This window comes from Vulpes vulpes, chromosome 11 (assembly GCF_048418805.1).
Source record: "Vulpes vulpes isolate BD-2025 chromosome 11, VulVul3, whole genome shotgun sequence".
Classification (NCBI taxonomy): Eukaryota; Metazoa; Chordata; class Mammalia; order Carnivora; family Canidae; genus Vulpes; species Vulpes vulpes.
The window spans coordinates 71,782,487-71,800,000 of record NC_132790.1 but is presented as its reverse complement, the minus strand read 5'-3'; the positions used below and the strand labels follow the sequence as shown (position 1 = coordinate 71,800,000).

Below are 17,514 nucleotides of genomic sequence, written 5' to 3'. Positions count from 1 at the left end.
TGTCAGCTAAACCCAAGTCAAATTAACCATAATATCTTATTAGTTGATATTCTAGTTAACTATGTGGTTGACAAAATTCTGTTTATATTGCTAAAAATGTATTATTTAGTTAAATTTGTTCCTGATTTTTATTTTGTTGCTTATAAAGTACAACCAGAAGGAATAGTTCAAAAGTTGTCCCATCTAGCTATGTGCATATATGTTTCTTAGCTTAGTCCTTTATCTCTAAAGTGATTTTAATAGTAATTCTTTGCTCCTAAAATTTGAGGTTAAACATAAAGGGCCAAACGTACTTCATAAAAGTACTAGTTAAAAGATAGTAGCTGTCTAGCTATCTTTTAAGTACACTAAATGCTCCACGAGTCCAGGGCCTTGCTTTTCCCATCAACACAGACATCCTAAGCACCAGTACTCTACAAGCACATAGTAACCACTCATCAAATATTTACTGACTACATTATGTTAAAGTGAACAGAAAATAATTAATTGCTCTGAAGTCTTTGATCCAAAAATCTGGTCAAAATTTGAAACATAAGACAATTTGCTTTAAAAACATAAAATTTCTGATCCTTTCTATATTTTTCATAACTTAATTATGTTGGTTCTGCCATCTTTTCATACATCTACCACAGTATAAGAATATGAGGATGATGATTATAATAGGCAAAATAATGGGCACCCAACCCTGCTGCCCCCACTCCAGCCCCTCAGTTCCTAACCCCTATAACCCGTAATGTCATCTTATTTGGAAAAAGAATGCAGATATGATTACACTAAGGATCTTAAAGTAAGAAATTATTCTGGATTATCGGGATAGGCCCTAATGGCAGTCATGAATGTCCTTAAGACGCTGGCAGGGAGTTAGAGCAGGACCCCAGGAAGGGCGGGGATGCCCTCAGGCTCCCAGGGACACTAACAGAGCACCTGTACCCCGGGGGGGAGCATGCCACACCCCGCGGCCGAGCTCCCTAAAGGGCTGCAGCACTAGCACTGCCGGACCCAGGAGCAGCTCGGCGGCGGCTCGGGCAGAGGCTCCGCGTGGAGGGGGCTGCACGGTCCCAGGAGCAGCTCGGACTGGCTCCGGTGGAGGCTCCGTGGGAGGGAGCTGCCTGGCCAGGAGCATGATTCCAACAGCGCAGGCCCCGGAGCACAGGGCAGCGAGGACACAGCCCAAGATCCGGCCTCCGCCCCCCCCCCCCCCCCCCCCCCGGGACAGGCAGAAGCCAGGACTACACAGGACAGCAAGGACATTCCTGCCCCCTGGCGTCCCCAGGCTGAACAGATCAGCGCCCGGCCACCGGAGCATCCAGGCCCCTGCAGACTGAGAGCTCTGTAGCTACTGTGGGAGCTGACTCTAGGGCTGGAGAGCTGGCCGCTGCCACGGTTGTTCCTCCTGGGGCCTAACAGGATAAACAACCCCCACTGAGCTTCAGGGTAGCCTCACAGGATAAACAACCCCCAATGAGCCTCACAGTGGCCTCAACGGATAAACAGGTTAAACAACATTCACTGAGCCCTGCTCCAGGCAGGGGACTGAACAGCTCCCCCAAGTGCACACACCTGAGAATCAGCACAGCAGGCCCCTCCCCCAGAAGACCAGCTAGATGGACAGGGGAAAGCAAATTATTGACCAAGCAGCACTGGAAAGTTCCAGGGGAAGTCGAGGGATTTATAGTATACAGAATCAGAGGATACTCCCCCTTGTTTTTTTGTTTTTTGATTTCTATTTGCTCCCCCCCTTTTTTTCTTCTTTTTTTTTTCCTTCTTTTTTCCTTTTTTGTTTTATTTTCTTCTTTCTCTTCTCTCTTTTTCTCCTTTTCCCAATACAACTTGTTTTTGGCCACTCTGCACTGAGCAAATGACTAGAAGGAAAAACTCACCTCAAAAGAAAGAATCAGAAACAGTCCTCTCTCCCACAGAGTTACAAAATCTGGATTATAATTCAATGTCAGAAAGCCAATTCAGAAGCACTATTATAAAGCTACTGGTGGCTCTAGAAAAAAGCATAAAGGACTCAAGAGACTTCATGACTGCAGAATTTAGATCTAATCAGGCGGAGATTAAAAATCAACTAAATGAGATGCAATCCAAACTAGAAGTCCTAACGACGAGGGTTAACAAGGTAGAAGAACAAGTGAGTGACATAGAAGACAAGTTGATGGCAAAGAGGGAAACTGAGGAAAAAAGAGACAGACAATTAAAAGATCATGAGGACAGATGAAGGGAATTAAATGACAGCTTCAGAAAGAAAAATCTACGTTTAATTGGGGTACTGAGGGCGCCAAAAGGGACAGAGGGCCAGAATATGTATTTGAACAAATCATAGCTGAAAACTTTCCCAATCTGGGGAGGGAAACAGGCATTCAGATCCAGGAAATAGATCCCCCCCTAAAATCAATAAAAACCGCTCAACACCTCGACATTTAATAGTGAAGCTTGCAAATTCCAAAGATAAAGAGAAGATCCTTAAAGCAGCAAGAGACAAGATATCTCTAACTTTTATGGGGAGAAATATTAGATTAACAGCAGACCTCTCCACAGACACCTGGCAGGCCAGAAAGGGCTGGCAGGATATATTCAGGGTCCTACATGAGAAGAACATGCAACCAAGAATACTTTATCCAGCAAGGCTCTCATTCAAAATGGAAGGAGAGATAAAGAGCTTCCAAGATAGGCAGGAACTTAAAGAATATGTGACCACCAAACCAGATCTGCAAGAAATATTAAGGGGGACTCTTAAAATTCCTCTTTAAGAGGAAGTCCAATGGAACAATCCACAAAAACAGGGACTGAATAGGTATCATGATGACACTAAACTCATATCTTTCAATAGTAACTCTGAATGTGAATGGGCTTAATGACCCCATCAAAAGGCGCAGGGTTTCAGACTGGATAAAAAAGCAGGACCCATCTATTTGCTGTCTACAAGAGACTCATTTTAGACAGAAGGACACCTACAGCCTGAAAATAAAAGGTTGGAGAACCATGTACCATTCAAATGGTCCTCAAAAGAAAGCAGGGGTAGCCATCCTTATATCAGATAAACTAAAGTTTACACCAAAGACTAGTGAGATGAAGAGGCACACTATATCATACTTAAAGGATCTATCCAACAAGAGGACTTAACAATCATCAATATATATGCCCTGAATGTGGGAGCTGCCAAATATATCAATCAATTAATAACCAAAGTTAAGACATACTTATATTATAATACATTTATACTTGGTGATTTCAATGTAGCGCTTTCTACAATTGATAGGTCTCCTAAGCACATCCCCAAAGAAACAAGAGCTTTAAATGATACACTGGACCAGATGGATTTTACAGATATCTACAGAACTTTACATCCAAATGCAACTGAATACACATTCTTCTCAGGTGCACATGGAACTTTCTCCAGAATAGACCACATACTGGGTCACAAATCGGGTCTTAACCGATACCAAAAGATGGGGATCATTTCCTGCATATTCTCAGACCATTATGCTTTGAAATTAGAACTAAATCACAAGAAGTTTGGAAGGATTTCAAACACGTGGAGGTTAAGGACCATCCTGCTAAAAGATGAAAGGGTCAACCAGGAAATTAAAGAAGAATTTAAAAGATTCATGGAAACTAATGAAAATGAAGATACAACCATTCAAAATCTTTGGGATACAGCAAAAGCAGTCCTGAGGGGGAAATACATCACAATACAAGCAGCCATCCAAAAACTGGAAAGAACTCAAATACAAAACCTAACCTTACACCTAAAGGAGTTAGAGAAAAAACAGCAAATAGATCCTGCACCCAGCAGAAGAGAGTTAATAAAGATTCAAGCAGAACTCAATGAAATAGAAACCAGAAGAACTGTGGCACAGATCAACAAAACCAGGAGTTGGTTCTTTGAAAGAATTAATAAGATAGATAAACCATTAGCCAGCCTTATAAAAAGGAGAGAGAGAAGACTCAATAAAATCATGAATGAGAAAGGAGAGATCACTACCAACACCAAGGAAATACAAACGATTTTAAAAACATATTATGAACAGCTATATGCCAATAAATTAGGCAATCTAGAAGAAATGGACGCATTCCTGGAAAACCACAAACTACCAAAACTGGAACTGGAAGGAACAGAAAACCTGAACAGGCCAATAACCAGGGAGGAAATTGAAGCGGTCATCAAAAACCTCCCAAGACACAAATGTCCAGGCCAGATGGCTTCCCTGGGGAATTCTATCAAATGTTTAAAGAAGCTCTAGAGACAGGACTGAGAGAGGGCAAAATATTCCAGGCTCATGGATTGGAAGAATTAATATTGTGAAAATGTCAATGCTACCCAGGGCAATTTACACATTCAATGCAGTCACTATCAAAATACTATGGACTTTCTTCAGAGAGTTGGAACAAATTATCTTAAGATTTGTGTGGAATCTTTTAGAAAAGACCCCAAATAGCCAGGGGAATATTAAAAAAAGAAAACCATAGCTGGGGGCATCACAATGCCAGATTTTAGGTTGTACTACAAAGCTGTGGTCATCAAGACAGTGTGGTACTGGCACAAAAACAGATACATAGAACAATGGAACAGAATAGAGAATCCAGAAGTGGACCCTCAACTTTACGATCAACTAATATTTGACAAAGGAGGAAAGACTATCCACTGGAAAAAAGACAGTCTCTTCAATAAATGGTGTTGGGAAAATTGGACATCCACATGCAGAAGAATGAAACTAGACCACTCTCTTTCACCATACACAAAGATAAACTCAAAATGGATGAAAGAGCTAAATGTGAGACAAGATTCCATCAAATCCTAGAGGAGAACACAGGCAACACCCTTTTTGAACTTGGCCACAGTAACTTCTTGCAAGACACATCCATGAAGGCAAGAGAAACAAAAGCAAAAATGAACTATTGGGACTTCATCAAGGTAAGAAGCTTTTGCACAGCAAAAGATACAGTCAACAAAACTAAAAGACAACCTAAAAAATGGGAGAAGATATTTGCAAATGACATATAAGATAAAGGGCTAGTATCCAAGACCTATAAAGAACTTATTAAACTCAACAGCAAAGAAACAATCCAATCACGAAATGGGCAAAAGACATGAAAAGGAAAGACATAGACATGACCAACAAGCACATGAGAAAATGCTCCACATCACTTGCCATCAGGGAAATACAAATCAAAACCACAATGAGATACCACCTCACACCAGTGAGAATGGGGAAAATTAACAAGGCAGGAAACAACAAATGTTGGAGAGGATGCAGAGAAAGTGGAACCCTCTTGCACTGTTGATGGGAATGTGAACTGGTGCAGCCACTCTGGAAAACTGTGTGGAGGTTCCTCAAAGAGTTAAAAATAGACCTGCCCTACGACCCAGCAATTGCACTGCTGGGAATTTACCCCAAAGATACAGATGCAGTGAAACGCCGGGACACCTGCACCCCAATGTTTATAGCTCAATGTCCACAATAGCCAAACTGTGGAAGGAGCCTCGGTGTCCATCGAAAGATGAATGGATAAATACGATGTGGTCTATGTATACAATGGAATATTACTCAGCCATTAGAAATGACAAATACCCACCATTTGCTTCAACGTGGATGGAACTGGAGGGTATTATGCTGAGTGAACTAAGTCAATCGGAGAAGGACAAACATTATATGGTCTCATTCATTTGGGGAATATCAAAAAATAGTGAAAGTGAATAAAGGGGAAAGGAGAAAAAATGAGTGGGAAATATCAGAAAGGAAGACAGAACATGAGAGACTCCTAACTCTGGGAAACGAATTAGGGGTGGTGGAAGGGGAGGTGGGCAGGGGGGTAGGGGTGACTGGGTTACAGGCACTGAGGGGGGCACTTGCTGGGATGAGCACTGGGTGTTATTCTGTATGTTGGCAATTTGAACACCAATAAAAAATAAATTTATAAAATAAATGTCCTTATGAGAGAAAAGCAGAGGAAAATTAGATTCACAGAGGAGAACGTAGTGGACAAATACAGAGATCAGAGTGGTGTGACCACAAACCAAGGAATGCCAACAGCCACCAGAAGCTGCAAGAGGCAGGGTACAGATTCTCCCCTAGAGGCTCCTGACTATGCACAGCCTTGCTGATACCTCGAATTCAGCCTCATGATACTGGTGCCAGATTTCTGACCTCCAGAATTATGAGAGAATACATTTCTGTTATTTTAAGCCACCAAGTTTGTGGCAATCTGGTGGAAAACTAATACATGACAGTGACTAAAAATAGCTAATATCTATGGCATATTCACTTTGTACTAGACACTATTTGAAGCACTTCACGTGTATCGTCTTAAGTGTCCAATAAACCTACAATATAGGTCACATAGCATCACCATTTTATAGACAAGGCAAAGAAACATACAGTAAGTTTACTAAACTCTCATAGTTTATAAGTAACAGAGCAAGGATTCGAACATAGGCATTCTAGTTCTTGAGTTCACATTCTTAAATGCTACATCATGTTAAATTACAATTTTGTCTCGATAACTTTAATGTCAAATTGTACTATGAATGTTAAATTTCTAACTACCTGAGAACTCAATCTAGTACCTGAAACCTTTATTCTTTAAATTCTAGGTGATCTGGATAGATTTGGTACTCAGAGACCAATTCATAAAAGTTGTTCTCCACAAAAAAGTTTTAAAATCTAGATTTTTCAGGATGCCTTCTGGAGTTTCAAGTGTATTCCTCTGTAAATACTACATTATTTTTTTATTTCCGTTCAGTTGAGGGTAGATGAAAGGTTGTTAAAGGAGAAAGAAATCTCTAATAATTTTTAAATAATTATAAAAACAACAGCGATTAACTCTTTAGATACAAAAAAAAAGGACACACTACAAGATTACAAAAAAAAAAAAAAAAAACTAAACAGAGAACATCTGACCCCGTGTTATGAGAAACCCTTAGTTAAATCCTAAAATGGACCTCCCTAACACTGCACTGTATTAGTATTTGTTCTTCTCATGGAGATATATAGGTCTAAGGGTTTATCAAGATATACCAAGACTAGTCCTGTTTGCTGAAAGATGGGCTACATAACTACATGCATGCAAAGTAAGAACTCTCCTTTACTGCAAACCTCTTACTTAAAAGACCAGTTTAGGAATGCTGCGTATTTTGCCTGCTTTGGTACATGTAATTCCAGATCAGGAGAATTGCCCCTTTGAGTTTCAGATAATGGAAAAAAAGAATCATGGTTGGATGACACTATAGACAAAGTAATAAAATCATTAAATGGTCTAGAGCTCCCTATTGCACTCTAGAATGCTGTTCTAGCATTCTCTACCAAGTTCATCAGTAAGTTAAGGAATGAGGTACTCTTTGAATCCCATCTTTAATCTGGGTAAAACACTAAAAGTGGTACAGAATATCTGGATATGATTAAAATCAAATTTAAAATGGGACAAAAACTTCATAAAGAAATTTAATTCATCTCTACCTCTCAATATCCTGAAAGTTCTCTGTCATCAAACTTTATTTTTAGTTAATGCTGGATCAATCCAGAAAGGGGAGTTATTGCTATTTTTTTAAGCAGGCCCTAGAATATATAATACATTTTTAATATACTGGAATTTTTTATATGATCTCAAATATGTTATTCACTTGTTCAAAAGATTAATTACACTAATGAATTTCAGGCACATAACTCCATTTGAGCCAAATCAAGGTTTCCTAAGAGGCTACTGAAGTGCTTGCTTGATGTTCAACGCACAGCCATATTTTACTCAGACTCTCTCTTTAGAATACTTGTCAAAAAACTAAGGAATCTCACCTACCTTGTGTTCTAAGCTCCTGAAAGATTCAAAATTTAAAATTGTTCCCCAATATGAGTTTCTTCAGTTTGTGATATCAATGTGACTCAGATGCTTATAGAGTTTAAATCATTTTCCAGAGATCTGGTTGTTCAAATCACCAAATAATATCAAATAAACTAGTAGTCCTATTGTGCAAAGATGAAACTTGAAAACAGAACAGATGTTCATGTGATTATAAGGGTAATCCATTTATAAGACATTCTTTATAAAGTATTTTGCAATTCAACAATTCATATTCATAATTAGCTTCAATACTTCATTACTAAGATTAAATATGTTAAGGATTATAGCAACCTCGGTATCTACTTCTAAAAAGTAAAACCTCTAGGCAAGTTATTACTACACTATTTTTATATTCCTCCTAAAACCCACATGTACTCAGAAATGTAGTGTTTACGGTAGACAAAATACTATTTTTTTAGGCTTCAAATATATCAAGAGAAAAGACGCAAATATATATTTGATGCAATGCTAAGTTACTACTAGAAAATACAATTTAACCCTAAAACAAAAGAAATCATAGGAGTAACCACTAGTTTACTAGTATAGAGAAATGTAGTTTCATTAAAAAACAATTAGATACAACGCAAGTGCAATGAAACATAGTAAAATAGCTTAACTTCTCAAAGATTCTCTACTTTCCAAAGCAGTTTTCACATCTGGGGTATGAATATTATTAGAATCCCAATGGATTTATATGCTTTCATCTGATAATTCCATTCATGTGCAGGCAAATAAGATCTATGACTTAACATATATCACTATTCCCCAGATAAGCATAATTACAGCTTGTGAAGAAATATGACACATGCATCTTATTTGTTGTTCTTGCTCTTAGTTTTAAAAACTCAAAATCTTTAGATGAGTACTAACATAAATTATCTGAAGAACTCATCACTAATGAATTTATAAAGTTGGAGATTACAAGAAAATAGTGGAAGATGTATACCCAACTACCTGATACACTTTGCAGGAAGAAATGCAACATCTTAATTAAACTTCAGATAAAATAAGCCCTAAATTGGATGTGAATCTTTTAGCTGAAGTTGTTATGGTAGATGAGACACTATGTTTTTTTGAATTGCAAACATTTTTCATTACTGAACTTTTGATGCACCTAGTAAATAGCAAATCACAGCAGGGGGTGTAATTGTTTTGAAAATACTGTTGAAAATAGAAAGGAAATTTTCAAACAAGCTGCTAGTATCTCCTAATAGAAATTCAACATCTTGTTAGGATCTGAGCATTAATTATAAACTGGCTGAAATAGAAGTGTCCAGATAGACCTCAGGATAACTCTAGAGAGTCATACAAACGTGATGTCAGCACCAGGTATGCTGGATGCTATAAATCACACATTGTTAAGAGAGAGGCTATACTACACTATTGATTTACAATAAAGGGGCTCAAAGAAGGAACACTGTCAAGAGGAACACCAAGACCTCAGCATTTAGCTCTCTCTAGAGTTGGCAGACCAAATTACATAAATGCCGCACAGTTTTCATTTGATTTGAAGTCTGAGTTCAACATCTCTGTTATATTAAACATTTTAAATAGCTGTGAATGAATCAATCTATGATGTGGTCATTGCCATACTAATTTTTTCATCGAGTTTAGGACTCAGATAATACTCACACGTTTCAAATAAGGTTCAACAAGATTGTGTAGGGGCTAAAGAAACCAATTTTGGAGTCCTGCAATCCTCAGTTCTACAACATTAACTCAATTTTTTCCAAATTTTACATCTCTAAGGTTTCTTTTTCCTTATCTACACGATGGAGCTGTACAGATGTTGCCTTTTGGGGGTTGTTAGGTATTTACAGGAGCTGTAAAGCCCTTAATACACTGCTTGGTGTGCAGTGAATGGGGAAAAAAATGTTAGATGTCATTATTACTACTGTTCTTGTTGCTGTCAAATAACCTCAAAGGTCCTTTAGCCACTTTGTCCCGGAGCAAAAATAGTCCAGACACCCTATATTTTGGCTTAGGTTCCTTTCTCCTAACAGAGAGCTTCCAGCGCTTCATTTACTGAAATCTAAGATAATACATCGCCCATTCCCCCAGTCTATGTTTTAGCTTCCTGGATAGAGTGCGCAAGTTAATTTCTGAGGAACATCTGGAAGGAAATGTGGAGAAATTGCAGCAAACCCCAGACACGCTGTGCTGCATCAATCTACATAATTTGAAATGACCCATATTTGCCTTTCATGCCTACAGACCAGAGTATAGTGACTAAACTACCGGTACCAGCAAGTAAGGGTGATATGAAAACCCAGAGAGAGAGAAACTTTTCTAGTTGGTTTCAGAGAACATGGTGAACCAGAATTGACTGGACATGAAAATCACTTTAAACAGACAACTAGCAAACAGCCTCAAGAGAAGAGAGAAATCACCCCCCCCCCCCCATGACATCCCCCAGAAAGCACCACACGAATGTCCTACAAGAGCACCAGCTCGAGGGTCCTTCCTTAGTGTAACTACAGAACATAGTCTCTGAAGTCAGTCCAAGGTTCCAGAATCTGGGGGTGCTCACACACCCAGGAACATCACACCCCTTGTTACTTTAGCTGCAGCTCCGGCTAAAGCCGACATAAACATCATCTCCAGCAATACGTGCGATGCAGACAAGCCTGAACTGTAAGGGGGACAGAGGGAATAGGGCGTTTCACAAGGCGCGGCACTGTCGTGGGCACGGCAGGTTTCCTCTGACCCCAATGTGTACAGGCAATAAAACTTCTCCCCAAACGCAAGAAGTCACAAGGTACCCCGAACTGTGCCGTCTCTTCGAACTCAGCCTCCTGGACCAGGAGGGCAATCAGATCCAGGGGCACGGATTTACCCTTAACCTCCCAACTCCAACCTACAGAGTTAAAATTATTCCCCTGGAGGAAGCCATCCTACCCCACAGCAGCTCCCCACGCTGCTTGCAAATCCTGTGCATCCTGAAGATCTTCAAAAGAAACCAAAAAAGAAAGGTGGGAAGATAAAGGCAAAGAAGAAGGGAGAAAATAAGAAGAAAAGACAATCACGAAGCTGGCCCGCTGTGCCTTCTTGTCCCAACAACTTCGCCAGGTTTCCCGAGGAGGGAGCGCGCCCCCAACACACCCACTAGGAGACAGGCCCATCCTGGGGGCCCGGCCCGCGACTCCAGCCTGAGCCGGGCTCACCCGGTCGCCCCCTCCCCCGGTCCCCGTGGGCGCCTAGTGGGTGGCCGGAGACCCTCCAGCTCTGCGCCCTACACTTCGGCCCCTACACCCAGCTCACGTCGCTGCTGGGCGCGGAGCAGGAGAGGCACCGGGGCAGACCCAGGGCAGGGCGCACGGGGACGGGGACGGGGGCGTCCCGGCGTGGACCTGGCAGATGCCCCTTGGTGCGCCTCGCGGCTCGCGGGGCCGCCAGCCCAGCACCACGTCCAGCAGCCCAGCCAACTCCGCCACCCGAGCCGAGACGCCTCTCTTGCGCTCAACTTACCGTGGCTGGGCTGAGCTTTCGTGGGCCCCAGCAGCTTCTCTCTCCTTCCTCCCGCCGAGCCCTTCATCCTCCTGCCCGCAGCCGCGCGGCGCCCCGGCCCCGGCATCGGGAGGAGCGGCCGCCCCGGCTGGCCGGCCCCGGGGGCGCGCAGCTGCCCGCCTGCAGCTCCGGCACCGATGCTCTCCGCGCGGCGTGGGCGGCGGCGGCCGCCGGGAACAGTCCCCGAGGCGAGCGCCACGCGGGCTGCCCCCAGGCGCGGGCTGGCGCGGGGGTGGCTGCCGGCGCGCCTCTGCCTCCGCCTCGCCCCGCCGCGCTCCGCACGCGTCCGAGCCCGAGCCCCAGCCCGAGCCTGAGCCTGCGCCCGAGCCCCGGCCCGAGCCCCAGCCCCAGCCCCGGCCCCGGCCCGAGCCGCAGGTGCAGCGGGTGGAGAGGTGCGAGCCGGCGCGGAGGGAGGGGCCGGCCCGGGGCGCCGGGGAAAGACCGAGACTGCGGAGAGGGGAAGCAGCCCAGAGGCGAGCAACTAGCTTTAATGGGGTGAGCGGATCCTGGGTGTGTAGGGGCAAACGTGAGGAAGAGAAATGCACCCAGAAACTAGAGGGATTAGAAATGAGCTCGTTGAGCTGCTCCAGGAGGCTCAGTAAAGGGGCTTTCCTTTTTGGCTTAGGTCCTTTATCCTCCCGGGTGGCGTTGTTCTACCTGAAAACAGCTCCACTCCCCACCCTCACTTCTACCCCACTCCGCCTTTTTTTTTTTTTTTTTTTTTTTTTTTTAACAGTGAGCCTCCAACCTGGGTGCAGATACAAAGTGATAGGGTGAAGACACTGAAAATACACTGGAAAGTCCCTCCTCCACAAAACCCCAGTCCTCACCTCTCTTGAGGGACCCAAGCCCTACTGGGATTTTTTCTTCCTTGACCAAATGCCTCCTCCTGTTTCTCCCTCCCTGCCTCTCTCTCTCTCTCTCTACCCTTACCCCTAACCTCCCTCCCCCCCAAATATAGTACCCTGGGGATGAAAACACACCCTCTGTTGTCCTTTCTTAGGAGGTAGAGGGGTGTTTCTCAAACTTTGCTGTGCACACTAATCATCTAGGGACTCTGGTGAAAAGTTCAGATTCTCTTCAAATAAATAGGTCTGGAGTAGGGCCTGAGATTCCCTCCAGGTCTAATGGTGTGGCAGAGGCAGCAGATCCAAGGACCACATTTTGAGTTGCAAAACACAAACAGTATAAACTTGCTTTCTAATATCAGCTGAGCCACTATTTGTAAGAGGATCTGAAATAACAAGTTACCGAGACACTGTCTTTCATGGGGTTTCAGCATGCTGTGAAGGCCAAATAACATAAAGATGAACAGAGTGCAAAGTATAAAGTGTGCCACATATACAACACTGTCATTATTGCCATTAATCATTGCTGTTGAGAAAATTATTAGGAATACTAACGCTGAAGAAAATGTATAAAGATAATGGTAATTTGCTATATGTTCTTAAGATAAGCTCTCAAAAATAATCAGCAGTGACCACTGCACAAACACATTTAGAAAGAAAATCCTAAGTAACACCCTCTCAAGTGTAGTCTATTCATCCTCTGAGCCAGTTGTTGACTTTAGCAGATATGCAGCACTGGTCAAGTATGTACTATCAAGAAGTTAAATCACTTCTCAAGCTAATAAAAAAAAAAAAAAAAAAAAAAAAAAAAACAAGAAGAGTAAATGCCTAGAAGAAATAAAAAGAGAACTACTTAGCATGACTATGTTAGCTTGGTTTGATCCTCTCTCTCCACATGTTTTTGTCTGGATTTAAATACTCATCCTATCATTTCAGTTCAGCAAGTGTTAGTAAGTCTTTGCCATGATGAAGGCCTTTCTTGGGGTGAATAGAATATGACACAGTTCCTGCTTTGAAAGAACAATTTGACATACACCAATAAACATCATATTAGGCAGTCTACGGTACTACAAGAGAATACCAAACACATTAGCAGTTTAAAAGGCAGCAAGGTCTGAAGAGACTTCATAGAAAAAAAGTCAGTCTAGACAAACCTTTAAATGTGATATGATTCCATCAGGCAGAAGTAAACATTTAAGGTGAAAGTGTAAGAGCAGCAAAGTGTGGGGAGTAGTGGACCCCTTGGTCCAAACATACACTGCATGGAAGAAGGTGGAAGCAACAGCCTGAAAGGTTAGCAGGTGCTATGACTGCTACCCTTAGCAGTTCGTACTTCACTTTAGAAGGGTTGAGCAAGGGACCACCATAATAAAAAATACAGCAAGAAGATTTGATTTTAAAAGAAGATAATGGAATGAACTAATAAACAGAAAATAGAGTTGTAGAAAACACTTGGGAGGCAGTGGAAGCCACAGGTAAGAGATCATAAAGATACAAACAATGATACCAGTTGTGGGAAATGAAACATAAAGATCTTTAAAAGGAGACATAATTAACAGTATTACATAGCAATTGTGTGGAGGAGAGAGATTTATTCAAGAGATCTCTAAGGTTTTGTGCCTGCAGTACTAGAAATAGTACCATTAAGAACTGACAAGTCAAAAACGAAACTTACAGTTGGTTATATTTTTATGTTTATTGGGGAAAGCCTATCAGATAATCAATTCTCTTTGGATACTTTTAGTCAGAGGTTTGGGGGAGATGTTCAGGTGTGGATGATTACATAGTTAGGAATAGAAGCCTTGCTTTGAGGAAATAAATTCCGGGTTAGAGCTTGTGTTCACTTTCATTTTTTTAGAGCCCTGGGCATGTAGAGAGAGTTAAATTTTTGGAGACTGTAAAGTTAGTGAAGTTGAATAGGGAAAGAAACATAAAGTGTTTAGGACAGAAGCTTAGAACTATGTCACTTCCTGTTACTCAGAATCAGCATCCATGAAATATAGATAACAGTACTCTCTGCATAAGGCAGTTTTAAGGACTGAGATAATGTACTGTTTTCTCACTTATATATTTTTTGCACTAACCTGACACATAGTAGCCTCTAAAAATGTTCACTGAATGAATTAATAATTTGATAGAATAAGAAACACCAAATCACAACGAAAAAGATGGGAAGAGATGGCTAAGTGGGCTCTGTTATTTCAGTGTTGTGAAAACCAAGTTAGGGAAAAGTTTTGTTACAGAGATAGAATGGACAACAGATAACAAATGGGACGGAGGTATTAAAGGAGAAACATTAAAGCCATTGAGGGAGGTTGTAGATTTATTTTGGAGAAGGGTTTGTTTGGGAGGAGGATTTATTTTTTTTTTTTTAATTTTTTTTTTTTTTAATTTTTATTTATTTATGATAGTCACAGAGAGAGAGAGAGAGACAGAGGCAGAGACACAGGCAGAGGGAGAAGCAGGCTCCATGCACCGGGAGCCCGACGTGGGATCCGATCCCGGGTCTCCAGGATCGCGCCCTGGGCCAAAGGCAGGCGCCAAACCGCTGCGCCACCCAGGGATCCCTGGGAGGAGGATTTAACAAAAAGTTAATTGATTACTTTCAAGAGTACTGTTTCACCAAAAAGTATCACTATTATGAGTGGCAAAGGAATTAAAGAAGAATTTTAGATTATTCTTTAAAGAACTATGACAATCAACTGAAGACAAAAGACAGAGATTGGAGGTAGAGAGGGCTGATAGCAGGATTGAGTAAGGTTGTTCCTCTTTAGAAAACGGAAAGTCCAAACATACTTTTTTGATGAAGTTAAAGGGCCAAATATGTGGGAAAGAAGTTCCAGGTGAGAGAAGGGGAGAATTGATTGAGCAATATCTGAAAAGAAAAAACAGAACTAGTGAACCAGGACTTAGGTAATCAATCTTAACAGAGAAAAGGGTCACCCGTTCCTTAGAAGAAACGACACAGGAATAGAAACAAGAAGATGTACTGAGATTCTAAAGTGGAATGGCAGGATACAAGAAAGGCTTACATTATCTTGTCCCTGGATCTCTAGGAAAACAGCAATGGGAATTCTACTGAAGAAATAGCACTGTGAGCCTGAAAAAAGTAGAGGATATCTGGAACAAGTTTTGACAGGGATAACACAGTGAACCCACAAGAGATGGGAAGAAAGATCACCAAGTGATCCTACCATATGGGAAGCTACCTCAGGGGTAAAATATATACATTTATTAAAATGAAGTTAACCAGCATTTTTGTTGTTTGCCTAGTGAAATTCAGAGACAAACGTACAGAAACAAAGTATGCAGCATGGCTTACCCAAGTTTAGTAATCAGCAAAGTAGAAATTATATGAGATTAAACAATGAGGAGTTTCATGGAATAGAACTTGGGAGGATGGACTCTCAAAGTCTTTCAGACTTGAGGTCAGTTTGCCATGATGCCATCTAGAATGTGTGAGACCTTGCACAATTCACCTAATATCTCAGATTCTTAGTTTCCTCAACTGTAAAACAGGGATAAGACTATTTTCCTTCCAGTTATAGGCCTTCATAATAAAATAATATTGGCAAAGCAGTGATTCTCAAACTAGAGCATTCAGGAGAATCACCTGGGGGGCTTGTCAAAATACAAATTGCTAAGTCTCACCCCTAGAGTGTGCATTACTAGATCTTAGAGGAGTCTCAGAAATTTGAGTTTCTAACAAGTTTACCAGGGATACTGATGCTTCTGGCCTAGAGACTGCTCTTTGTAAACCCCTGTTGTAAAGCATTTAATATTATGTTTGATACATAATAAGTACTAAATACTCAGTAGCTGGTATTTAGGGTTAGTACTCACCTCAGGTATGATAGCTGAATATAGAGTTCAAGATTAAAAGGCTATAAATTAAACACAAAGGTGAATAATGGACAAGGATTATAGGGAAAGTCTGATCAAGTTCACCAAAATAAAGATGGTATTTAGTGTAGGAAAGATTCAAGATCAAAATCTGGACATCAATTTATGCTTAGCCCAACACTTTCTAAATGATGGTTATAATAAAATGCCAATACCATAACAATGAAATCAGATCATGGAAAGAGGAAACTGGGTCAAGGAAGGACAGCAAAGAGTAGGTCAACACCAGTACTGTGAATGAACGACGAGCCAGGTTCTCAGCCTTAAAAGCCACTGAGAAGGAGTCAATAATGAGACACAACTGTCACTGAGATGAAGATTTGTAAATCTCAGTCTCTCGTGTTATAAAAATTGCTCCTGCTCCCAAAATTGGGAAAAATCTCATCCCTGAAATATTAAGTATTTTGGAATTCATGTGGCTTTTAAGAGGAAACTTTACTACAAATCAAGACACAGTATTCCAACGCAAAAATAAAAAGCACATGTGGGAGGAGTTCAGACAATATGCTCTAGATATTTAGCCTTGTAGTGATTCAGCTTTAGCCACTTATAGGCCTCCCTGTACTGAGTGCCTGCGGTGGGATGGTCTTCAACCTAGTAAAATCACTTCCAAGATGAGAAAACATGTTCAGAGAGGTAAAGCAACTTCTCTGAGATGATACCTAATAAAGTTCAATCTCTCTGATTAGAAAGCACATTAAATTTCCACTTTAAAATGTTGTCTCTGAAACAGCAAAATAGAGTTAATAAATGCTGTCAGTCCCCGTGCTTTTTGTCTTAAGTTGGGTTCTTCAGGAAACAGACTCTGGAGACAGGGAAATTTCTGTGCAGGAGGTTTACTAGGGAGAGCCCTTGAGGTCACGCCTATGAGAAAGAAAAGGAAGAACTGAGTAAAAAAGGGGAAGTTGAATTCCAATGCAGTCTCAACAAAGGCCTCCACGGATTCCACAAGAGCTCTGGGCTGAATGGAACCTTCAGAGTTATCCCGAACTGAGGACAGAGAAGCAGGTCTTTGTACTGTGACATCCATCTGTCATTCCTCATAATCAGAATTTTGTTCACAGAGAAGCCTATAGAACAAACCTGCCCAAGTATTTGAGTATTTCTTTATTACTGCTTTATAGCAACCCAAAGAAATCTATCTCAAATGCAGCAATTATTTTAATAAATATTATTTGCAAGGTACTGTGATGGGTACTCTGGGTGAGTAAAGCATGAAGGCTTTGAAATTATTTTGAGGGCCAACAAATGAACTAGTATGTCAAGAACATAGGTCAAAGGTTAGGGACACTGCTAATGATTTTTGATGTCTAGTTCATTATTATAACTTTATTTAGCAGAAAATAGTGAAATTTTTTAGCAAATTAGAAATATGAAGTGCTGCTTTATGAAAGTTAACCTGTGTACAACTAAAAAA

At 41.2% G+C, this 17,514-nt stretch overlaps 1 protein-coding gene across 1 annotated transcript in view; it reads right to left on the bottom strand.

Moving 5' to 3' along the window:
- Positions 1 to 11,645, bottom strand: part of ZNF385D (zinc finger protein 385D) — an 875,841-nt gene extending 864,196 nt beyond the window's left edge. The window contains exon 1 of the mRNA XM_072726738.1: positions 11,308 to 11,645. Within this exon, the coding sequence (XP_072582839.1) occupies positions 11,308 to 11,413 (106 nt within the window). The 5' untranslated portion in view covers positions 11,414 to 11,645. The remainder of the gene's footprint in view (positions 1 to 11,307) is intronic.
- Between the last annotated feature and the right edge of the window lie 5,869 nt (positions 11,646 to 17,514).